Here is a 26,228-nt window from a genome sequence, read left to right on the forward strand (position 1 = left end):
ACTATGCTCACAAAATTTAAGGAGAAAATAAAAGATAAGAATAAAAAATTTGTTATAAAACTGGAAACTATTTTAAAAAGAACATTGATTTCAAACTAATCAAAATAGAAAACTGAAAAATTCAATAATAGAGATTAAGAGAGCATGTAGACCCGCTCCCGGCGCGGCATCCCCGCCTCCTCCCTTTCCCCACCGAACCCCCGAACCCCCGGCCAAGCTTTCAACAGACATCACCAAAATGCCAGCTCACATGGAATGGAACACGCCATGGAAACTGTGATGTTTACGTCTCACAAATTTGCCCGGGATAAAGGCTACTTAACAAAGGAGGACTTGAGAGTATTCATGGAAAAGGAGTTCCCCGGATTTTTGGAAAATCAAAAAGACCCTCTGGCTGTGGACAAAATAATGAAGGATCTGGACTAGTGTTGAGATGGCGAACTTGGGTTTCCAGAGCTGCTTTTCACTAATTGCTGGGCTCACCATCGCTGCAATGACTAGTTTGTAGTACATGTGAAACAGAAGGGAAATAAGTAGGCAAAATTGAGGAATTAATTCCCCTCACCCTCATAAGAATTATTCCAAGAGTCGCTTAAGGAATCTGCCCTACAGCTTCCCTCTGCATAAGGATTTCATAACAGTTCGGGGTCCTTAGAAAATGTACAAATAAAATCCAACTCCCTTTTGACAAGTAGTGGAAGAAAAGTCAATTAAATGCCAAACAGGCTTTTAATTTTTATATTGTTTGCATCCTCTTGACTTCAATAAATAAATTTCTTTTTTTAATACCAGAGAGAGAGAGAGAGAGCGCATATAGATAGATTAGACCCAGAGCCACCTCAGCTGTCAGTCTAATTGCTGCCCCTTTGAACTTCATATGCCTTTTCCTCTGGCTGCCTATAAATAACCAAGTCTTCAAATGCTCTTAGACCCAATTTTCCTATCCTGCTTCTTCCTCATGAATGGGTTGAATAATCTTTAACATGTGCTTACTTTATATTTGTATGAGTCAGATTTTTAACTTTTTGAAAATAATACTTTATATATATGTATGTGTATATATATTCCATATATACAAAATATTATCTTAAAAGATTCATGGAGCAACACTTTTTCTTCTTGCAATATTATCTGCACTATTTTATTGTCTTCCATTTTATTACAAATAATTCTGGTCTCCTAAGCCACCTCGGCAGGTGATCTTGCTGCCCTCCCCTCTACGTGGAACCCGACTCCCAGGGGTGTAAATCTCCTTGGCAGCGTGGGATATGACTCCTGGGGATGAATCTGGACCTGGCATAGTGGGATTGAGAACATCTTCTGGACCAAAAGGGGGATGTGAAATCAAACAAAATAAAGCATCAGTGGCTGAGAGATTTCAAATGGGGTCAAGAGGTCACTCTGGTGGACATTCTTATGCACTATATAGAAAACACTTTTTAGGTTTTAATGTATTGGAATAGCTAGAAGTAAATACCTGAAATTATCAAACTCCAACCCAGTAGCCTTGACTCTTGAAGATGATTGTGTAACAGTGTAGCTTACAAGCAGTGACAGTGTGATTGTGAAAAACTTGTAGATTGTACTCCCTTTATCCAGTGTGTGGATGGATGAGTAGAAGAATGGAGACAAAGACTGAATGAAAAATAGGGCAGGATGGGGGGGGTTATTTGGGTGTTCTTTTTTACTTTTATTTCTTATTCTTATTCTGATTTTTTCTGGTGTAAGGAAAGGGGTCAAACATAGATTGGGGTGAAGAAAGCATAACTATATGATGGTACTGTGAACAGTTGATTGTACACCATAGATGATTGTACGGTATATGACTATATCTCAATAAAATTGAATTGAATTAAAAAAACAATAAGAAAAAAAAATAAACCAAAATGAAAATTAAAAAAAATAATTCTAATCTCAACCCACTATATCTGGCCTTAACCTGCAGTTTTAAAAGCCCTGCCTTGGCAGACTTGGGGTGGGTAGGGAAGATTGCATGGGAGAAACTCTAATGTGCAAATATTTGGTTTGTTCGTTTGTTTTTGCTCCCATGCAGCAATTATCAAAGACCTTGGTCTCTGTGCCTGCGGGATTTGCTCTCCCCTCACCCAGCGTTGACAGGGATCAATGGGGGCTGCACTTAGGAAAAGCAGAGACAAGCGTAACCTCAGCAGCACGTCCGGCTCCCTGCAGGGAAGGGAAGAGCAAGGAGGCTAGGGCACCCTGGGGTCGGCAGGGAGAGCTGGTCACTCGGGGTGGAGAGGGTGGGGGTCACTGCACTATCGCCGACATTTCAGACCAAGCGAAGAGGTAGCAGAAGCGCCGTGTGGGCTGTAGACAGCAGAGGTGACCATCGTCAGAACACTGTGGCTCTCCTAAGTCACCCTATCCCTCTCCCGCCTTTAGGGTGGCCTGCCCTGACGGCGGATCGGGGCGCTTCCAGCAGGAAAAGGGGGCTTTATATGTTCCCTAGGTCCTGCTTTAGAGGGAGCGAGGACAACGAAAGAAGTGAGCGGGAAGGGGCCCGGCCCGCCTTCTCCCGCCCGCCCCGGGCAGCCCCTGGCTTTGACCCCGCCCTCTCGCCTAACTCCGGGGCTGGTCCAGGCGTTGCGCACTCGGGATCCAGAGGCGCGGCCGGCCGAGCACCTTCCATGGCTGCGCTGGGCTGCACGAGGCTGCGCTGGGCGCTGCTGGGGACGCGGGTGGCGGGTCGTGGTCTCCGCCCTCCGGGGGCAAGGACCAAGGCCGCGCTGCCCGCTGCGCTCCCCGCGGCCGAGGCAGCCAGCCCTCCCGGAGCCGGGCCTGGCGACCGGCGGCTGCGAAGCCCGGAGGAGCTTCCAGGGCCCGGGCAGCTGCGCTTCCTTTTCCAGCTGTTCGTGCAAGGCTATGCGCTGCAGCTGCACCAGCTCCAGGTACCCGGTGGGGCATCGCTACCCGGGGGTGGGGGTGAGCACAGGGACAAGGAAGCTGGGGATGGAGGAAACGTTGGACAAAAAGAAAGGACATGGGAACTTAACTCGGGGAGAACCGGGTCACATAGTCATAAATTAGAAATCTATAGGGGGAAGTGCAAAGTGCAAACAGAACCCTTTGAACTGAAATGAACAGGCCTATCAATGGACAAATCAGGAAAGCACCGGAAAGGAGGAGACTTGGAGGCTAGACCGAAAGAGGCAAAGGTTGAGAGAGGAGAGAGCTGTCCGCCTTCTGGAATGGCAGATGCCAGTGCAGAGCTGCCAGATGTTACATCACTAGTTAATTCTGTGGTCATATGGGCTACCACAGACTTCTTTGAAGGAAACACCTTCAGGAGGATTGCAGAGACTTCTTGGCAATTTGCAAGATCAATTTCCCCTTAGGGCAGTGAAAGCAAAACCTTAGAAGTGAAGGAAAAGTTGCATTTGTGTTATTGAGAAATAGACTTCCAGTAAGAAGAGTTTACCTAGTGGAATCCTGAGATGAAGCAGGGATGGATGGATAACCCACTGTCGACTGAGCCTGGAGAACTCACCATGAGTAAAGGTGGAATAAGTTGGAGAGGTTTTAGGAAATTAACTGAAGGGATTCACGAGGGATCTCTGTTCTTAATGACTATTGAAAAATGTGTGCTCCTACTGTGCCTAGGGATTCCAGGAGATGGGACTCTGCCCTCCTGGGATTTATATGCTCTTTGGGAGAAGATGGAGGGCAAGGAGTTAATGTGCAGCTAATTTCAAAAAGAGAACTTGAGTGCCCGGGGAGGAGGAGTTGGTCCGAAGTTTGCATGTGTTTGGGGTGGGGAGAGGGATGTACAAGGATTGGGTTCACAGAGACTTTCTGTTGTCAGAGACTGACAGGAGGGGCAGGCAGGCCTTGGGCTTGGACAGGGAGGCACGGGCTGGCCATGTGGCTGTGCAGGAGAGTTGTCAAAAACAAGGAGCTCTGTTTATTATATTTCACAATAAAAAATGTAAAACACACACACACAAAGAAGCAAACAAATGCAAGTTGCTGTGGGGACTCAGGATAGCACGGGCCTCCGAGGAGGGCCGAGAGGCCAGGCTGAGGGCCCAGGCTCCTTGTGGCAGGTAGATGGGCCCCTTGTGGGCTCTTGCATGGATGGGGTTAGGATGGTGCCCAAGGAGCACAGTCCAGGTTGGGTGTGTGTAGCAGGACAGACTGGATAGGACAGGGTCTGAGAGGACAAGGGTCTGAGGGCATGGGGTTGGGGAGTGGCAAGTGGAAGATGGGGAAATCGGTCTGATAGAAGATGAAGAAACAGGTTTCTCTATCATTCCAGAGAGCACCGGCCTGGGACTGGGGGACGAGGGAACAAACAACTCTGAGGGTTAGAAGGCCAAAACTGACCCCAGCCGGGGCTGCTTCCTCTGCCGGGAGGCTGCCCTCCCCCTGCTCTCCTGGCCCCTTCCCAGACATTGTGGGCAGGTCACAAGGCACTCAGAGATGTTTAAAAAACACTCAGCTTCTGTAAACCAAGAAACTAGAGGCCTATAAAGTTTCCTTGAGTAATTTAATCTCTGGAAACATGAGTGCCTAAAGAATTTCTGAGGGTGGGGACTGAGCATTTCTGAGCTTTTCTTAGAGGGAGATTTGCTGAGAGGTTTTGCTCAGGATTATATCTAGAAAAACAACTACTGAACAAATTTGAAATGGCACTAGAAGTAGTCAGAAGCAGGAGAAAGCCAGAAATGCATGACCTTTTAAGGGGAGACCAAAGCTAGTATTTAGGGTATTCCTTGGCTGTAACCCTTGTAGCCATGGGAAATGCACCAGCCCTTCCCACTACCTGTGGCTGGAGTGAGTTAATAAGGAACAGAGGGGTTTACACCTATAAAACTCAATTAATAACCTTATTGAGGAAGAGGATGTATCTCACTGACCGTGTCGTGTTAGTTGGAATTCATTTGGTTCCTCTTAAATTGGCTTAAGCTATAATGCCAAGTTTTTGGACTCATATAACTGAATAGTCCAATATTTGGATGCCTTTAGGTGTAGTTTGGTCTAGAGTTTCATAATGCCATTAAAGTTACAGCTTGTTTTTCTGCCATTCTCTTGGCTCTGCTGTCTTGCAGAAGTTTCTCCTTGGGCTGATGTCCTCCGAGGTGTGGGGGCAGCTGCTGGCACTCCACTGTGAGAGTCCACTAGTCTACACTTCTTCCCCAAGCCCTGGGCACAAGTCTTGGGCTTCACAGTGATTAGGTCAGCTTGAGTCAGGTCTTTATCCCCAACCCATTCTTTGTGGTCAGGTGAAGAGCCATGTCTCCCTGGCTTGGCCTGGGTTAAGTGCTCATCCCTGAATCCTACCTATGTCTGGAGATTTGGGGCTGGATTTTAGTTGGCTTTCTCTGCTTTTCTCCATGTCATTTGTGCTGGGGCTGGCATGTTAAAGATGGCTTCTTCAACTGTGTGTTTGGTGCCTGGGCTAGTTTGTCTAGAACAACTGGGCATCTTTATCTCTCCTGTGGAAAAATTGGGCTCCTTAACAAAACGGCTGTCTCCAGATACTCACACTTTTCACATTGTACCAGCTACCCCCGATGAATGTTCCAAGAGACAGAAAGTGTAAGTTGCCAATTTCTTTTGGCCTAGGCCTGAACAGAGTCATTTCCCCTGTACTCTCCTGGTCAGAGCAGTCACAGTGCCCCCCAGATTCTAGTGTCAAAGACAGACCTTCACTTCTTATTTGGAGAGATGTCTAACAATCAGTGGTCCTTTTAATCCACCACACCCTCATCTTAGGATCCGGGTACTTGGAGAGAGAAATTATAACTGCATAGTTGAATGTCTTGATGTGCAAGGACCCAGAACTAAAGCAGTAGAATCCCATGGAAGGAAATGTCATCTTGGCTGTAGAGAGACCTGGTTGAATGTGCTTCTCTGGCTTCAATCCATTAGATGAAGCAGCTCTGTCCCTTGGATATGAGAGATAAATGCAACCGAAGTCTTGGTGTTTGGCTCCCCTCTTCTGGATTTTGTAAAGACCATCCCATTCTATTAACACATTCTTTCTTCAGTTTTCCTAATACCATAGATTAGATGGTATTTCTTCCCCAGGACTCAAGTTACCATCAAGCCTTCCAGAGATTATCTTCTAGTTAACTTGATAGGACTTGACTGTTTTTCAACAGTATCTGGCAGACATCTACAGGGTTTTTTTTTGGGGGGGGGGGGATGATATGACAGAACTGGGTTAACTGCCTTTAAGTCACAAGGATGGGGCTTTCACATTATATAAGGGTAAAATGTGGGAATCTTACCAATCCACAATTGCTCTGCGAGAATTTATCTTAGAGATAAGTTCGTGTGTTGAAAGAGATATTAAAAAATATTCATGTTTAGGGTTGAGAAAGATTAGAATGACTTGAATATAACACAGTAAGGGACTAATTATATAAATTATGGTACATCCATATAATGAAATTTTATGCATAAAAAGAATAGTGGAATATTTATATGTATTCAGATCAATCGTTAGCCATCATTTGTGAATAAAGAAAGAGTCTAGGGTATATAGGCGATTATGTTTTATATGCCTATCTCTTAAGGGACCCACCAGAAATTGGTTAACATGATTGTCTCTGTATAGGAAAGAATTGAGGGCAGGAGAAAAAAAAACATGTCTGAATCCCTCCTGAATCAACCTCATGTGTTGGGGTCTTCTAATACCCCTTCCTATCTGTCTTCTGTTTGACTCCTGGTCTTTACTTTTGGTGTCCACCTCTGAGTCTAGATCCTCTCTTGAGCTCTGCATCCATTGATGACCACCCTCTCTCTGTTCTTGGAATATTCTCATCATTCCCCTCTAGCCCAGCCCTGCCTGTAGACAAAGGGGTTCTCAGCTTATCTCCCTGGATGGGGAGCAGCGCTTCTGGCTTTCCTGAGGGCCTATCTGAGGACATACCAGGAAAAGCCTTTCCTTGGAATGCTCTGAAATCTTCTCCTACCTTCATCTCATGTTTGTCTACATTGAAACACCAAAGAGAATTATTGAATTATTTGATATATAGCCTTGTTACTTATAACAGCTCTGCCTTATTCCTTAAGAACTTACGTTTTCCTGATTACTAAAGTTAGGACGGCACACATGCACAAAAATGCTTTTTTGCAACTTATCTGCCAAATCAAAAATTCAGAAACATTTTAAATGTCCATTAATAGGATAAATAAATCGAGGCATATTCATGCAGTGGAATAGTATACAGTGGTTATAATGACTACACAAACTATGTATCCATGTGGATTACTCAAAAGCAAAATGATGTGTAGAATACATAAGGAAAGAGTAGAATACCAGTCTGATAAATGAAAATCACCTAAAAAACTACAAGTTATTTATGGATACATATGGAGTAAAATTATATAAATATTGTTATGAAGGATACACTTGAAATTTAGGAAAGTGGTTGCTCTCAGGAGGGTGTACAAAAGGACGGGAGAAAGGTGAAAGGGGAGAGTTTGTATCTGATATGTTTTTATTTTTCATAACGATTTGAAGCAAACATGACAAATATTAACATTTCTTCATTCTGGAGGATGGGTACATGGGTGTTTGCAATGGCATATTCTGTCATATTTCTATGTTAAAATATTAATAATGAAAAATACAAGTGACCCTGCTCATGATGAGCTGGCTGGTGCCACTGGCTTGGTCTGATCTTGGAAGAGGGAGAACCGTGGGCTGCTGCTAATTACTGATCACGTCTTGCCACCTGGAAGAGAGGGTTGGGACTAACCTCCTGAGGGTGGCATGAAGGCACTGAGGCTCCGCTATCCCAGCCAGCTGGAATCCTCCTCACCTCTGACCCCAAATGGGTCTTCCTTCTCACTTCCATCAATGTCAGAATCTCATCTCTCCTTCTCTTCATCCAACTGTTGACCGCCAGCTTTTAGGGGCAGAGTTGTTGACACTGGCAACATGCTTAGTGTCTGTGAGTGTGATTTTATCCTCGGGGCTATTTCCTTGAATTGATTCAGAGATCTTTTGCTTTTTAGGAGCCTGCTATCGATAAGCTAAACAGGCCATTAGGTGGGACAATAGAACATCAACATGTAGTATCAATTTTTTGTGGTCTGTGGAGGATTTCAGGGGATTTTAATGTTCTTTCTTTTTTTCTAATAGCTTTATTGACATATAATCACATACCATACAATTCACCCATTTAACAAACGGTTTCCAGTATATTCACAGAGTTGTGCAACCATCACCACAATGAATTTTAGAAAATTTTAACCTCTGCAAAAAGAAACCCAGTATTAGCAGCCACCCCCATTCCTTCTTCTGCCTCAGCCCCTGAAAACCATTACTCTCCTTCCGTTCTCTATTGGATTTGGATTTGCCTATTCTGAACATTTCATATAAATGGAATAAAAAAATACGTGATCTTTTGTGACTGGCTTCTTTTCCTTAAACGTATTTTCAGTATTCACCCGTGTTATAGCATGAATCAGTACTTATTCCTTTTTGGCTGACTAATATCCCCTCTCATGGATATACCACATTCATTTATCCATTCACCAGTTGATGGACATTTGGATTGTTTCCACTTTGGGGCTCAGTATCACTTTGTGAGTTTTTAAGGAACAGAACTCAAGGTTGAGCTTCGAAAATTTTTCAAGTCCCCAACCCTTTGAAAATCTGAAAATGATGTCACTTCTCTCCAGCAAAAAAAAAAAGAGTTTACTCGTAACGTATTGTGTAAAATTTCAGCCCTCCCTGCCTTCATCTCAAACCTATCTGCACACTGCTAGCCTATATGCAATTTCAGTAATGTACACCGTGGGCTTCCTTGGGGTATTAATGCTTAACAAATGGGCTGGCCACAGTGCACATTTGACATCAACTAGGGATGCAAGTCCCTTGTTTAACTGATGAGGAATTATCCAGACAAGGCTTACAAGACAAGGCTGGACCAAGACCTGAGTAATTCCACCTGTAAAGATACAATGAGCCACTTTCAGCTGTAGGCAGTTAAGTACTCACATAGGAAGAGAAGAATAAGCCAAAGGTGTCAGTGGCCCATGAGCCTTGTCCCACCCACCAAAAGGCTACATGCAAATAAACAGGGCCAGTGACTGCAGTGCAGTGTTGTCGCTGAGAAGCCACTTCTAGAAGGCAGCTAAGTGGTTTTATGGTCTGCAGCTCTGTTTGGAGGATGCTGGGGCAGAAAGCTCCACACCTCATCAGAACCCGGGAGGCAGTGATGAGGCACTGTCTCATGGCAATCTCCCAGGGGCGCTAGAGAGATGAGGGGAGCTGGGCGCGCAGCAGCTCCTTAGGCCGCCCCTCCTCTGGTGCTCCCAGAGCATCACCGGTGTGCAGTTGCCAAGGCTCAGGGAGGTGAGATTCCAGCCTCTGTCTGTGTGGACACCTGCAGGGTGCACAAGGTGCCAGGGCAGAGCAGCTTCCCCACAGAGAACAAAGTGACAATGCCTGTTAGTGTTCAGGCCGGAGCAGGAACAAAATCTCCTGCCAAGCAGTCCCTGACCCCTCAGCTGATCCCACCAGCGGTGCATGTCCGAACTGAGATAAAAACCCATGAGACAAGGAGATGGGAGATTTTTTTTTTGTATTAAAAATTACCTTTGTTTAAAAACATCACAAAAATATGAGTTATATGCTAAATATTTGTGATCATTTACTGCATTTAAGAGAAAATGCCATTTAGACTAAGTTGAAATAGTTTGCAGAAGTAATACATGCCTTCTATAGAGAAATCAGAAAATATAGAACAACAAAAGGTAGAAAATTTAAATATACCATAACCCCAACACACAGCGCATAGCACAGTGCCTTGTGCACATGGATACTTAATAAGCAAATTCGTAAATATACAATTTCTTTAAGTAAATATTGTTTATTTATATATATAAATAAAACATACTATATATCCTATGTCCTAAACTGCCATTATTACTAAAAAATAATTATGAATATCTTTCTATATCAGTAAACACACTTCCCTAACACAATTTTAAGGGCAAAATAGGGTTCCATTGTATGGCTACAACAATTTACTCAACTCTGTTCTTATACATTTAGAATTTTTGTACATCCTCAGTTTTTTCCTTAGAATAAACATCTAAAATGACGATAAATATAATCAATAATAGCTCAGATCCAACCCAAAAGATAAATACCCCAAACTAGCATAGAATTATGTGACAAACATCTTTAGAAAGTCCCTCCCAGGATGCTGGAGCCTGAAAAGCCAATTAAGCCCCTAGTTAAGTACCCCCAGCCCCAATTAAAAATAAATCCCCACTTACACTCAACCCACCCTATAAGACTAATCCTGTCCTTGTTCTTTTCAATAAAACTAAGCCCACTTCTTTCTTTCTGTTTATAAAACTGCCCACAAGCTCCGTAGCCCCAAAGCTGCTTTCTCTTTTGCTGGTGAATTGTTTCCTTGCTGTTGCAGCCATCTTGGCGTCCTGAATAAAATGCTGTAAACTGCCAACTGGACTCTGATTTGTCTTTCAACAACGGAATTGCTGTAAAGGATTTTGTTAAGGTCTTCGGTTTGTATGGACAGCCAACTTGTCCTCCAGATAAGTTATAAATGCGGCTGTGGTTTTCCACAACAGAGGGCATTGCCATTGTTACAAAAATCTCTGCACACATCAGTTGAAATGGTATATTGTGTGATATATACTGCACGCCTTTATTGGTGAAAATGAACCAATTTTCCACATGTAGTAACTGTTTGTACCTATTGTTTTTTGAATTTCCTGTTATTGCTCTCGTGTCTACTTTTCTAAGAAGAGGCTTGTATATGTTTCATATGGATTTCAACTCCCTTTTTATATAAGGAGGCTATTAGCCCTTTGTCATACAGAATGCAATATCCTTCTGGGTGGATGTTTTATAACCATATGTAATCAAATCAAATCAAGGGGCGAGGTCTGGGAAACAGCCTGCACTTTGCTCACCGGAGCCTATACCCTGGCCTGGCTGGAGTCGCCACCACCCAGAACAGCATTTTTCAAATACCTCCTTGTGACACTATTGAGGCCAGCAATGACCCCAGAGGTGGCTTCTAAGTCTATTTTCCCCCAAATGATCAGCTAGTTGCTTTAATAGAATTTGTTGAATTTCTTATCTGTTTCCTCTTATCTGCAACTAGGCTTTGATGTCCAGAAACAGAACTGCCTGTGTTCCACAATCCCTCGCTTCCTCTCTCTGCTGATTATTACTTATTTACTTTGTATAAGGCTTTCTCTGTCTTTTGCTCATGTGTAGAGCTATGAATTTATTCTCAGCCATGCCCAGGTTTCTATTGCTTTTTGGAGCCTCATTCTAACTGCAGGTCAAAGGTGAGGAAGCCCCCACCTTTCTGTTCAGTCTTTCAGAAAGGCGCTCGCTGCCTGCTTCCTGCCGCCGAAGTGGGTGGGGGGAAACTTCTCCAGTCCCTGTAGGAAAACAGTCTCCACCAGTTAGTTCTTCTGAGAGCAAATAAATGAATGAAGAAACACTCTAAAGCCTGATCTTTAGTCCTGGGTTAGGAATTGAGAAGAGAAAGGAAATTTTGATCAGGTTCTCTTTCTCTTTGACCCACAGAAGGAGAAACCTTGGACCCAAGGAAGGACCAACTCAGGGAGAAGTCTCTGCAGGGCCTTTCTGACCTCTGTTTTCAGGATGATCTTTTGGCAACTGCAGGTTCTTACGGAGGCCCTGAGGGTTTTAAAATATAGCCACAAAGAGAATAAAAACAAATACGCAGGGCTCCCCCTGAGGAGCTGGGGGAAAATGCAGAGGTGTTGGGCTTCCTCACCTGGATTATTGCTGATGTTCTCACAAACACTGAGGACTGGTGGTTTGATGTGCTGAGCCCTCTATCTTGGGGCTTGCCCTTATGAAGCTCATTACTGCAAAGGAGAGGCTAAACCTGCTTATAATTGTGCCTAAGAGTCTCCCCCTGAGTACTTCTTTGTTGTTCAGATGCGGCCCTCTCTATCTCTCTCTAGCTAAGCCAGCTCCGCAGGTGAACTCCCTGCCCTCCCCACTACGTGGGATCTGACACCCAGGGGTGTAAATCTCCCCGGCAACGCAAGATATGACTCTGGGGATGAATCTGGACCCAGCATTGTGGGATTGAGAACATCTTCTTGACCAAAAGAGGGATGCAAGATGAAATGAAGTGAAGCTTTGGTGGCTGAGAGATTTCAAATGGAGTGAGAGGTCACTCTGGTGGACATTCTTACGCACTATATAGATTACCCTTTTCAGGTTTTAAGGTATTGGAATAGCTAGAAGTAAATACCTGAAACTATCAAACTGCAACCCAGTAGCCTTGACTGTTGGAGACGATTGTATAACAATGTAACTTACAAGGGGTGAGAGTGTGATTGTGAAAACCTTGTGGATCACACTCCCTTTATACAGTGTATGGATGGATGATGTTCTGATTTGCTAATGCTGCCATTAAGCAAAATACCAGAAATGGACTGGCTTTTATAAAAGGGAGTTTATTTGGTTACACAGTTACAGTCTTAAGGCCATAAAGTATCCAAGACAATGCATCAACAATCGGGTACCTTCACTGGAGGACGGCCAATGGCGTCCGGAAAACCTGTTAGCTGTGAAGGCACGTGGCTGGCATCTGCTTGCTCTCAGATTGCATTTCAAAATGGCGTTCTCCAAAATGTTGCTCTTGGGGCGTTTTGTCCTCTCTTAGCTTCTCCGGGGCAAAATTCTGCTTTCAACAGCTGTCTTCAAAGTGTCCCTCTTGGCTGTAGCAAGCTTGCTCCTTCTGTCTGAACTTATATGGTGCTCTAGTAAACTAATCAAGGCCCATGCTGAATGGCCAGGGCCACACCTCCATGGAAATGATCCAATCAGAGTTATCATCTACAGTTGGGTGGGTCACATCTCCATGGAAACACTCAAAGAATTATAATCTAATCAACACTAATGTCTGCCCACACAAGATTGCATCAAAGATAATGGTGTTTGGGGGGACATGATACATCCAAACTGGCACAGATGAGTAGAAAAATGGGGACAAAAACTAAATGAAAAATGCGGTTGGGGGGTGATTTGGGTATTCTTTTTTACTTTTATTTTTTGTTCTTATTTTTACTTTTTCTGATATAAGGAAAATGTTCAAAAATAGATTGGGGTGATGAATGCACAACTAAATGATAGTACTGTGAATAGTTGATTGTACACCATGGATGACTGTATGGTATGTGAATATATCTCAATAAAACTGAATTTAAAAAAATACATAGCCACAAACTTCTGTGGCCACAAACAAATTTTTAACCACACAAGTGATACATGAATACCTTCCTGGAAAACCTTCAAACAATACAAGAGAAGCAAAGCTTTCCCTTCATAGTCCTCCATTCATGCCCCACAACACCCCCCTCCAATGCCCACCCGAGGGGAAATGCTGTTACTTCCTGTGAATCCTTCTCCCCACCACCTCTCTCTCTATCTTTTTGCATTGACTGTGACTTATAATTTTTCAACTTGATTGACAACTGACAAATATCTATCCAGTGTCTAGAAGTGCCTAGCCATGTGTCAAGCGATGTGTGACGTAATGAAGAATTATGACTTGGTTCCTAGCTTCAATGAACTTTCAGTGTCTAGTCCAAGAGACAAGATATGCCCATGAAATAATCAGAGAACAATTTAGGAACCTATGCAATCAAATACTCAACCACATGGCTCTAAGACCGCCTGGCCTATTGTGCTCACTGCTGTATCCCCCACCCCTAGAGCAGTGCAGGAGGAACTGAGCAGAGCTCAATCAATGGACATTGAATGAATCAATCATTTATAGACTCTTCTTCTTTGGGATCTCACCAGGAGGGGGCCAGCCCTCCCATCCATCCTGGAAATTGACCCCTGGGACTCTGATCAGCAGAGTGGCACTTAGGCAGGACCCACCTGGGAACCTGGGGCTGTAACTGGCTCTGGTTGTGAGATAATCGCTCATAGCTTACAGACCCAGCACTTCTCCCAGCCAGCATTCAACGTCTTTCTAAAATAAATTTCTTACATAAGCAGATCCTTACTAAAGCTCCACCGAGTAAACTAACTGGAAAAGAAGTTGATAGGAAGAGGGCAGAAACATGGCCTAGGCAAAGGGGAAACATCCCAGAAACCTCCAAACTCACGGTGGGAAATGGTGCCCGAGGCTTGGGACCCCAGGAAAGAAGCTGCTGCCGGGGTGAAGGGCTGTGTGTCTAGTCTTTTCAAGCGTACCATTTTTTTCCTGATTCTGACTTCATTGTAGAAACTCTGGAAAACAAATCACAGCATAAAAGAAGAAAGTATAGTTATCTCTAAGATAACCACTGTTTGTATATTGAAAAAAATGTTTACATGTAATTTTCTTGAACTTAGAAGAAACAGAAACCAAATTCATATAAATGCTCCTTCAAAAGGAGCCATGATTTCTTAAGAAGAGTCTTCAAATTTAAGAATTAAGAGACAGATGAAAAGGTTGGGCTTATTGCAATGGTTCTCAACTAGGGGTGATTTCTGGTTGTCACGACTGCGGGTGTCATGGGGAGGCCTGGGGTGCTGCCCCTCCCAGGCACAGGATGGCCCCCCACAGTGAAGAAATATCCAGCCCCCAAAGCCAATAGTGTCGCGGTTGAGAAACTCGGAGGTACTGTTATATTTAAGGTTGTTTTAATAGCATGTGTTTTTAAAGGGCTGAAATTTGTCTCCAGTAAGTAGGACACAGACAGTTTTCTCAAAGATCAGAGGAGTAAGTGGTTGAGAGCATGGCCTCAGCCAGGCAGTCTGAATTTGAACCTTGACTTTGCTATTTACCAAAAAAAGTGACCTTGGACAAACTCTTTGGGCCTCAGTTTCCTCATTTGTAAAATTGCAGTAGAGTTAAACTATCTAACTCTGCTGTTTTGAGGACTGAATGAGCTAATACAAGTAAAAGGTTTGGAATGGTGAATATTTGCTACTATTATTATTGATGTCTTCAATGAATCAAACTGGAAACAACATTATTAAGCTTACTATTAGGATAGTTCTCGTAGGATTTAATGGATAAAAATAGACCTGTAAATGAAGTATTTGAAAAACGGAAGTTTTAAGGAAAATAAGCAAAACACAATATGGGAAAATGAATATGGCTGGGGCTCACTTACAAATAGAGGGGGTGTATATATGAATTTGAAAGTTCAGCTAGGCTTTTGTACCCTCTGGAATTACCTGATCAATGGTGGGTTGACTTGTTTCAGAAAACAATAATTCTTTTCACTTTAGGTTAAAAATTATTGAATAGGTAATGCATTCTTATAGTTCAGAGATCAAAACAATATTACAATGTATAAACTGAGCAATCTCCTTTACCACCGGTGTCTTCCTCCCCACCTTCCCAAAGGTAATCATGTTTATGCTTCTTATGTAGTCATCCCATGTTTCTTTATAAAAGCAAATACAAAGAATATGTATTGTTATTTTGCTCCCCTTTTATGCAAAAAGTATAATTTTCACCTAAAAACCTATTCTGGATATTGTTCCGTAATGGTACACAGGGAACGTCTTGATTCCTTTTTAAGGCAACATACTATCTCATTATGTGGATGTATCATATTTTGTTTATAAATTCATCTGTAATTTTAATAAAAATTGTCCTCCATATGAGGTTGTGTCATTAAGGTTCCCAGCAGAAATTTATGAGTGTGCCTATTGCCTTCCAAGAATGACTGTCGTTTACAGACTCAAAATCATGGCATGCTCGAAGTCATGCCAAGTTGCTTACTCCACATTTGGACCCTGAGGTTTTTCTCATTATTTCTTTTTTGTTTGTTGATTACAAAAGACATTTATCTTCATCTTATTAATAATAAGCTGCAGTTTACTGTCTGGAGTAGATTTAAATGCTAAGAAGCAGAAGAGGTCATAGTCATTCTCTCATACCTCACTAACAGCATAATTTCCCTGAAACCCAGGATCCCAAATATCTACACCTCAACATACCACAGCTACTGTGTTATTCCAAAATCTCACTCTAGGAACCTCAGTTCCAGGAGACATTCATTGTCCTCAATATTCTAACTCATTGTGGTCTGTCCTTTTGATCCCCAGGCCATCCCAGGGCCGACAGCCCATTTTGATCCCAGCCCACTTGATTGGGAGGGGCCATCAGGACCTCCTACCTCCCATTTCCTCACTCCAGGTACCTGCCTGGCTGGGCCCCAATTACTCAGCTTTGGTTAAATCCCACAGGTGCTGAACAAGGCCAAGTATGGGCCCATGTGGATATCCAATAGAGATCCTCACATCCACGTGAACCTGGCCAGTGCCCCGCTCCTGGAGCAAGTGATGCGGCAGGAGGGCAAGTACCCGATGCGGCACGACATGGTGCAGTGGAAGGAGCACCGGGACCAGCGGGGCCTGGCCTATGGGCCCTTCACCACGTGAGTCAGGGCCGGCAGGGGCAGGAGCAGGACCCTGAGGGTCAGGCCCAGGACAGTGGGCACTGGGTGGCCAGTTGGACAGTTGGCAGGAGGGGGTCTCCCTGCATCCTGTGGGCCTGATACTGAGGCTAGAAGGCAGAGGTTGGGATGGGCTGAGGCCCAGGCACCATTTATTGGCTCCTCCTGTAACATAGTGTGTGGCTTTGGACCAATGAGTAGTCTCCCCCTCCTTGGACTTGTTTCTCATCTGCAATGTGGGAGGTTTGGATTAGAGTATCTCCGGGGATCTCTAAGACCCTTTCCTGATCCATATTCTAATTTATGGCTGAAAATAGATGAACTCAAATCATGGTGCAACATATCTGTTTTTGGTTGAAAACCATCACCACCATATTAGTTGGGAGGGTTAAATTTATATTTAAAACTGTTCCTAAATTATGTATTCACTTATGTTGGTGTAGCTCTCATGGATGCACTCCACACATGGGGATAGGTGTAGGTTACAGCCTCTAAGTGACAGCAAACAAAGTTAAGATTATTTGGCAGGGACAAATTGAATGATGGACTGAGTATGTTATACTTGACGCGTGTGCCAGCTGAAGTAGGTCATGGGGCATCATTGCGGGTAAACATTGCCAGTAACACAGATTGAAATTGGGTATAGTCTGGGTTTCTTTTTGCTCTAGTAGGGCAGTAGAGCTCCAAAAGGAATGAATGGCTTTTGTTCCCTAGTGGCTTGACATCCATGTTTTAGTCACTTCTTAAGGGGTTAATGTTGTCCTGGTGACGGTCCCAGCAGTGACCATGATAGTAGATATGTGCATTATGACATGCCAGGCAGCAGAGAAGCTCTTTACATTTATTATTTCATTTCATCCTCACAAATCCATAAAGCAGATAGTATTATCATCCCCATTTTATGGATGTAGAAACTGAAGCCTAGAGATGCTTGCATCACCTTCCAGAGGAGACACAGTAGCAAGGGGTAGAATAGAATCACTGGTTCCAGATAAAATTTTCAATGCTTTTCTTTTAAAATATTTCACTGAAAAAGTAATGCCTGGTTAGGGTAAAAAATTCCAATAGTAAACAAAATATTTAATCTCCCTTTACCCACCCCTATTCCATCCTACTAAATAACCAGAGCTAAGAGGTGGGTGTATATTCTCCCCACTGCATTTAGACAGAAGCACATCTACACATGGATATGTAGGGATTCCTCTGTTTTCCTCTTCAAATTGGAATACACTGTATGTGTTTCTCTGCTTTAAAGATGAGAACTCACACCCAGCTTGCATAGGAAAGGTTGGGGAAGGCTGAGGGGTGGGTACCCCCAGAAGACAAGCACGTTTCCCCCTCATCAGCATCCCTGCCAGCCAGGGTGTGGCCTGGCCGTCTCCTGGGTGCTGTGGCTAGAAGGCCTTGGGGAGCAGCCTGGTGGGACTTCGTGCCCCCTCAGCCCACTGAGGAAATTCAGAACCTGAGCACCCGGGAAATTCTCCTTTATTCCCATCAGCAGGACTGGAATGACCCACGCTTCACCCCATCTCACACAGGGAAGTTTCCTGAGTGTATAATTCTCAGTCACAGTCTGTGTTTAAGCATTTACCATGTGCCAGGCACTTTACCACTTGGAGTCTTACAAGTCAGGCCCTCTTGAACTCCCCGGTTGGAGATGGGGACGGAATCTGGGGCACGGATGGGGTCAGTCACCTCAGGTCACTCAGCCAAGAATCCTCAGACATGTGATTTGACCTCAGCAGTCTGATTTTTGGTGCCCATTTTAACCCTTCCACAATGCTGCCGTGTGATTCTGTAGTTTTGTGATTCTAAAACTCCATCATCGAAAGTTTGGTGATTCCGTAATTTTAATTGTAGAGTCTGATTTTCATAAGGATCTCAAGCAGGAGGGGCCCATGCAATCCAACATGTCATAGGCTCGCATTCCTGCTGCTCCTCCATTTCCCTGCAGGGAAGGGCACGACTGGTCCAGGCTGCGCCAGGCTCTGAACCAGCGGTTGCTGAAACCAGCTGAGGCCGCGCTCTACACAGATGCTCTGAACGAGGTGGCCGACGACTTTCTGGCTCGACTGGACCAGCTGCGGGCACAGAGCCCCTTAGGGGACCAGGTGTCCGACATGGCTCAGCTCCTCTACCGTGTTGCCTTGGAAGGTGCCTGTTCTAGTTTGCTAATGCTGCTGGAATGCAAAACACCAGAAATGGATCAGCTTTTATAAAGGGGGTTTATTTGGTTACACAGTTACAGTCTTAAGGCCATAAGGTGTCCAAAGTAAACACATCAGCAATCGGGTACCTTCACTGGAGGATGGCCAATGATGTCTGGAAAACCTCTGTTAGCTGGGAAGGCACGTGGCTGGCGTCTGCTCCAAAGTTCTGGTTTCAAAATGGCTTTCTCCCAGGACGTTCCTCTCTAGGCTGCAGTTCCTCAAAAATGTCACTCTTAGTTGCACTTGGGATATTTGTCCTCTCTCAGCTTCTCCGGAGCAAGTCTACTTTCAATGGCCGTCTTCAAACTGTCTCTCATCTGCAGCTCCTGTGCTTTCTTCCAAGTGTCCCTCTTGGCTGTAGCTCCTCTTCAAAATGTCACTCACAGCTGCACTGAGTTCCTTCTGTTACGTCAGCTCATTTATATGGCTCCACTGATCAACTTAGCCCCACCCTGAATGAGCGGAGCAACACCTCCATGGAAATTATCCAATCAGAGTCATTACCCACAGCTGGGTGGGGCACATTCCAAAGAAACACTCAAAGAATTACAATCTAATCAACACTGATAATGTCTGCTCACACAAGATTACATCAAAGATAATGGCATTTGTGGGACATAATACATTCAAACCGGCACAGTGCCTTTGCTGGGGAGAAGGGCTGGGGTGGGAATGGGTCAGGAGTAGGGTGGTCGCTGCCCGTCCTCAAGGCCCCTGGACTCTGGTGCCATGTCACTGCCTCTGGCTATGACCTGGGTGCACAGCCCCTGACCCCTGCCTTTCCAGCTATTTGCTACATCCTTTTTGAGAAGCGTGTCGGCTGCCTGGAGGCTCCCATCCCTGAGGACACTGCAGCCTTCATCAAGTCTGTTGAGCTCATGTTCCGGAACTCAATCTATGACATCTTCCTCCCCAAGTGGACCCGTCCCCTGCTGCCCTTCTGGAGGCGATACCTGCACGGCTGGGACACCATCTTCTCCTTCGGTGAGGAGCCCCAGACTAGAGCCAGGGTTGGGGCATGAGCAGTCTCTCCCAGGACCTTCTCTCTCATGCCGCCAGTGGCCAGAGGGGCTCTTGGTCCTTGGAGGTCGTGAGTTTAACCTCATTCTCTCCATCCTCCATTGCCGCCGCAGGGAAGAAGCTGATTGATGAGAAAGTCAAGGAGGTGGAGGCCCAGCTGCAGGCAGGAGGGCCAGATGGGGTGCAGGTGTCTGGCTACCTGCACTTCCTGCTGACCAGCGGACAGCTCAGTCCTCGGGAGGCCATGGGGAGCCTGCCCGAGCTGCTCATGGCCGGAGTGGACACGGTGCGTCAGGGGGACCAGCGAGGACCCCAGGGGCTCCCAGCTCCTGTCCTAAACAAGTTCCCCGTTACTCTTTTCCTGACCTTCCTGCCTTCAGGTCCCTGCTTCTCTCTCTGCCACAGGGACACAGAGCTAGTTGGGAAGCAGGCGGGTCTTTCAGCCCAGCTGAGGGAGGATGGTCCTTTGGTGAGGGGGATTCCATCACCTCCTGGAGCCTCTTCACTCTCCCTGACAGCTGGGAAGTTCCATCTCACATCTAATCCAACTGTCTTTCACTGTAATTTAAGACCACTTCTCACAGAACCCTGTGGATGATTGAAGGGCTGTCCCCAGGTTCCTTCTTTCCGTAGGGGACCTGAGTGCTGTCCTTTAGTAATGTTTGATACTTGTTTCTCTGTGGATTCACAGTTATTGCCCAGCCCCCATGGACCCTGTGGCTTTTTCTATCATGCCAGCAGGACATTTGTTCATCTCTGCCTTGTGCACACACCACTCACAGCCCCTCCCACATCGAGGTTGGCCTTGTTCATAGAAATCCTCTCACCCCATCTCCCCCTCTACCTCCCAGACGTCCAACACGCTGACGTGGGCCCTGTACCACCTGTCCAGGAGCCCAGAGGCGCAGGCGGCCTTGCATGAGGAGGTGGTGGGGGTGGTGCCCGCCGGGCAGGTGCCCCGGCACCAGGACTTTGCCCACATGCCCCTGCTCAAGGCCGTGCTAAAGGAGACCCTGCGGTAGGATGCTTGCCCGGGGAGGGCAGCGAGAAATCAGCGATGGGAGCGGGCAGTGGGGCGGGGGGCTGGGGTCTGGTGGGGTAAATGGGAGGAGGGGCCTGAGGGATCAGAGAGGTGGGGCAGAGGCAGTGGGCACCTGCCCCTCCTGTGATCCCGCGACAGACCCTGGACTCTTTCTCCCTGCAGCCTCTATCCCGTTGTTCCCACAAACTCCCGGGTCATCGTGGAAAAGGAAATTGAAGTTGGCGGCTTCCTGTTCCCCAAGAACGTGAGTGTGCTCGAGAGCGTGGGTTCCTTGGAGTCCCCCCACCTTAGGATGGCCTCAGCTGATTGCTGCCCGTTCATCCTCCACAGACCCAGTTTGTGCTTTGCCACTACGTGGTCTCCCGGGACCCCCACACCTTCCCAGAGCCGGAGAGCTTCCAGCCCCGCCGCTGGCTGAGGAAGGGCCAGCCGGGTGCCATCGGGGTCCAGCACCCTTTCGGTTCGCTGCCCTTTGGCTACGGAGTCCGGGCCTGCCTGGGCCGCAGGATTGCTGAGCTGGAGATGCAGCTGCTGCTGGCAAGGGTGAGAGGGGGAGAGGCTGGAAGGGTCTGTGGGCCTGGGTGGAGTTGAAGCAATTGGAGGTAGTGGGGGTACATGCAGAGGGGGCTGTGCAGGGAGAGCAGAGACTCTCACGGCCCCTGTGTGCTTCTCCGGCCCCCCAGCTGATCCAGCAGTACGAGGTGGTCCTGGCCCCTGAGACGGGGGAGTTGCAGAGTGTGGACCGCATTGTCCTGGTTCCCCACAAGAAGGTGGGCCTGCGCTTCCTGCAGAGACACGGCTGAGCTGGGCCCCTGCCTTCCTGGGGCTTGTCCCAGAGGTTCTGGCCCTGGTTCTGGCCATGGTTGGGTCTCACCTGGAGAGAGAAAGGGGGGCTGCCACCCTGAGAGGTTGGAGGAGTTCCGTGCACCTTCCATAGAACCCTGGAGTTTGTCACTTTTGTCTGCTTGAGTATCTCCCTTTGAGATAAAAGTCTCCACCTTGGTCAGCACTGCTTCCTTGCAAAAAATGCAGAATAAAGTATTTTTTATGGTGAAAAGCGATCTTCGTCATTTTTCTTGGTCACCGAGCATCTGAACCCCTTTCTTTCTTTCTTTTTTTTTAGTCTTCATTTTATTGAGATATATATTCACATACTACGCAGTCATAAAAAACAAATTGTACATTCGATTGTTCACAGTACCATTACATAGTTGTACATTCATCACCTAAATCAATCCCTGACACCTTTATTAGCACACACACAAAAATAACAAGAATAATAATTAAAATGAAAAAGAGCAATTAAAGTAAAAAAGAACACTGGGTACCTTTGTCTGTTTGTTTCCTTCCCCTATTTTTCTACTCATCCATCCATAAACTAAATAAAGGGGAGTGTGGTCCTTATGGCTTTCCCAATCCCATTGTCACCCCTCATGAGCTACATTTTTATACAATTGTCTTCGAGATTCATGAGTTCTGGGTTGTAGTTTGATAGTTTCAGGTATCTACCACCAGCTACCCCAATTCTTTAGAACCTAAAAAGGGTTGTCTATATTGTATGTAAGAGTGCCCACCAGAGTGACCTCTCGGCTCCTTTTGGAATCTCTCTGCCACTGAAGCTTATTTCATTTCCTTTCACATCCCCCTTTTGGTCAAGAAGATGTTCTCCATCCCACGATGCCAGGTCTACATTCCTCCCCGGGAGTCATATTCCACATTGCCAGGGAGATTCACTTCCTTGGGTGTCTGATCCCACATAGGGGGGAGGGCAGTAATTTCACCTTTCAAGTTGGCTTAGGTAGAGAGAGAGGGCCACATATGAGCAACAAAGAGGCATTCGGGAGGAGGCTCTTAGGCACAATTATAGGGAGGCCTAGCCTCTCCTTTGCAGCAATAATCTTCCCAAGGGTAAATCCTGTGTTAGAGGGCTCAACCCATCAAACCACCAGTCCCCTATGTCTGTGGTCATGTTAGCAACCATCGAGGTGGGGTAGGCCAATACCTCTGTATTCTCCACAGGCTCCTCAAGGGGGCTCTACATATTTTTTCCTTGTTTTTTTAACTTTTTTTTTTTTTTAAATCAACTGTATGAAAAATAAAAAAATAAAAAAGCAAAAAAAAATAATTTAAAAAAGCATACAATAAAAGAACATTTCAAAGATACCATAACAAGGGAGTAAGAAAAAGACAATTAACCTAAGATAACTACTTTACTTCCAACATGATCCTACTCTACCCCAAGAAAGTTACCTAATATAGCAACATTTCTGTGAACTTGTTCCTACTATACCCATCAGAAATTAACAGACCATAGTCATTCCTGGGCATTCCCAGAACGTTAAATTTACCCACGATAGCTTATCTGTTCTTCTTGGATTATTGTTCCCCCTTCCTTAATTGCTCTCTATTGCTAGTTCCCCTACATTCTACATTATAAACCATTTGTTTTACATTTTTCAAAGTTCACATTAGTGGTAGCATATAATATTTCTCTTTTTGTGCCTGGCTTATTTCGCTCAGCATTATGTCTTCAAGGTTCATCCATGTTGTCATATGTTTCATGACATTGTTCCTTCTTACTGCCGTGTAGTATTCCATCGTGTGTATATACCACATTTTATTTATCCACTCATCTGGTGAAGGACATTTGGGTTGTTTCCATCTCTTGGCAATTGTGAATAATGCTGCTATGAACATTGGCGTGCAGATATCTGTTCATGTCACTGCTTTCCTGCCTTCTGGGTATATACTGAGAAGTGCAATCACTGGATCGAACAGTAACTCTATATCTAGCTTTCTAAGGAACTGCCAGACTGACTTCCAGAGTGGCTGAACCATTATACAGTCCCACCAACAATGAATAAGAGTTCCAATTTCTCCACATCCCCTCCAGCATTTGTAGTTTCCTGTTTGTTTAATGGCAGCCATTCTAATCGGTGTGAGATGGTATCTCATTGTGGTCTTAATTTGCAACTCTCTAATAGCTAGTGAAGCTGAACATTTTTTCATGTGTTTCTTGGCCATTTGTATTTCCTCTTCAGAGAGCTGTCTTTTCATATCTTTTGCCCATTTTATAATTGGGCTGTCTGTACTATTGTCATTGAGTTGTAGGATTTCTTTATATATGCAAGATACCAGTCTTTTGTCAGATACATGGTTTCCAAAAATTTTTTCCCATTGAGTTGTCTGCCTCTTTACCTTGTTGAGAAATTCTTTTGAGGTACAGAAACTTCTAAGTTTGAGGAGTTCCCATTTATCTATTTTTTCTTTTGTTGCTTGTGCTTTGGGTGTAAAGTCTAGGAAGCGTCTGCCTAATACAAGGTCTTGCAGACGTTTTCCTACATTATCTTCTAGGAGTTTTATGGTACTTTATATTGAGATCTTTGGTCCATTTTGAGTTAATTTTTGTGTAGGGTGTGAGGTAGGGGTCCTCTTTCATTCTTTTGGCTATGGATATGCAACTCTCCCAGCCCCATTTGTTGAAAAGACCATTATGACCCAGTTCAGTGACTTTGGGGGCCTTATCAAAGATCAGACGGCCATAGATCTGGGGGTCTATCTCCGAATTCTCAATCCAATTCCATTGATCTATATGTCTATCTTTGTGCCAGTACCATGCTGTTTTGGCAACTGTGGCTTTATAATAAGCTTCAAAGTCAGGGAGTGTAAGTCCTCCCACTTCGTTTTTCTTTTTTAGAGTGTCTTTAGCAATTCGAGGCATCTTCCCTTTCCAAATAAATTTGATAACTAGCTTTTCCAAGTCTGCAAAGTAGGTTGTTGGAATTTTGATTGGGATTGCATTGAATCTGTAGATGAGTTTGGGTAGAATTGACATCTTAATGACATTTAGTCTTCCTATCCATGAACATGGAATATTTTTCCATGTTTTAAGGTCCCCTTCTATTTCTTTTAGTAGAGTTATGTAGTTTTCTTTGTATAGGTCTTTTACATCTTTGGTTAAGTTTATTCCTAGGTACTTGATTTTTTTAGTTGCTATTGAAAATGGTATCTTTTTCTTGAGTGTCTCTTCAGTTTGTTCATTTCTAGCATATAGAAACATTACTGACTTATGTGCATTAACCTTGTATCCCGCTACTTTGCTAAATTTGTTTATTAGCTCTAGTAGCTGTATCGTCGATTTCTCAGGGTTTTCTAGACATAAGATCATATCATCTGCAAACAATGACAGTTTTACTTCTTCTTTTCCAATTTGGATGCCTTTTATTTCTTTGTCTTGCCGGATTGCCCTGGCTAGCACTTCCAGCACAATGTTGAATAACAGTGGTGACAGCGGGCATCCTTGTCTTGTTCCTGATCTTAGAGGGAAGGCTTTCAGTCTCTCACCATTGAGTACTATGCTGGCTGTGGGTTTTTCATATATGCTCTTTATCATGTTGAGGAAGTTTCCTTCAATTCCTACTTTTGAAGTGGTTTTGTCAAAAACGGATGTTGGATTTTGTCAAATGCTTTTCCAGCATCTATTGAGATGATCAATTGATTTTTCCCTTTTGACTTGTTAATGTGTTGTAATACATTGATTGATTTTCTTATGTTGAACCATCCTTGCATGCCTGGAATGAACCCCACTTGGTCATGGTGTATGATTTTTTAAATGTGTCTTTGGATTCGATTTGCAAGTATTTTGTTGAGGATTTTTGCATCTATATTCATTAGGGAGATTGGCTGGTAGTTTTCCTTTTTTGTAGCATCTTTGCCTGGTTTTGGTATTAGATTGATGTTAGCTTCATAAAATGAGTTAGGTAGTGTTCCATTTTCTTCAATGTTTTGAAAGAGTTTGAGTAAGATTGGTGTCAGTTCTTTCTGGAAAGTTTGGTAGAATTCCCCTGTGAAGACATCTGGCCCTGGGCATTTATTTGTGGGAAGATTTTTGATGACTGATTGGATCTCTTTGCTTGTGATGGGTTGGTTGAGGTCTTCTATTTCTTCTCTGGTCAGTCTAGGTTGTTCATATGTTTCCAGGAAATTGTCCATTTCCTCTACATTCTCCAGTTTGTTGCCATACAGTTGTTCATAGTATCCTCTTATAATTTTTTTAATTTCTTCAGGATCTGCAGTTATGTCACCTTTTTCATTCATTATTTTGTTTATATGGGTCTTCTCTCTTTTTGATTTTGTCAGTCTAGCTAGGGACTTGTCAATCTTGTTGATCTTCTCAAAGAACCAACTTTTGGTGATATTTATCCTCTCTATTGTTTTTTTGTTCTCTATGTCATTTATTTCTGCTTTAATCCTTGTTATTTCTTTTCTTCTACTTGGTTTAGGATTGGTTTGCTGTTCATTTTCTAGCTTCTTCAGTTGATCCATTAGTTCTTTGATTTTGGCTCTTTCTTCCTTTTTAATATATGCGTTTAGTGCTATAAATTTCCCCCTTAGCACTGCTTTTGCTGCATCCCATAGGTTTTGGTATGTTGTGTTCTCATTTTCATTCGTCTCTATATATTTAGCAATTTCTCTTGCTATTTCTTCTTTAACCCACTGATTGTTTAGGAGTGTGTTGTTTAACCTCCAGGTATTTGTGAATT

General features: G+C 44.4%; 1 protein-coding gene and 1 pseudogene across 1 annotated transcript; both read left to right on the top strand.

Annotated features, from left to right (window-relative positions):
- The first annotated feature begins 255 nt into the window (after positions 1-255).
- LOC119543662 lies at positions 256-537 on the top strand (annotated as a pseudogene).
- A 2,067-nt stretch (positions 538-2,604) lies between these two features.
- LOC119544773 (sterol 26-hydroxylase, mitochondrial-like) lies at positions 2,605-21,742 on the top strand. Its single transcript, XM_037850311.1, has 9 exons — positions 2,605-2,909; positions 16,205-16,395; positions 18,368-18,567; positions 19,410-19,607; positions 19,757-19,929; positions 20,495-20,661; positions 20,848-20,929; positions 21,016-21,228; positions 21,369-21,742. Exons 1-9 carry the CDS (start codon positions 2,649-2,651, stop codon positions 21,486-21,488), a joined length of 1,605 nt encoding a protein of 534 aa, XP_037706239.1. The 5' UTR covers positions 2,605-2,648; the 3' UTR covers positions 21,489-21,742.
- Positions 21,743-26,228: the final 4,486 nt, after the last annotated feature.

Source organism: Choloepus didactylus, chromosome 9 (assembly GCF_015220235.1).
Source record: "Choloepus didactylus isolate mChoDid1 chromosome 9, mChoDid1.pri, whole genome shotgun sequence".
NCBI classification, from domain to species: Eukaryota; Metazoa; Chordata; class Mammalia; order Pilosa; family Megalonychidae; genus Choloepus; species Choloepus didactylus.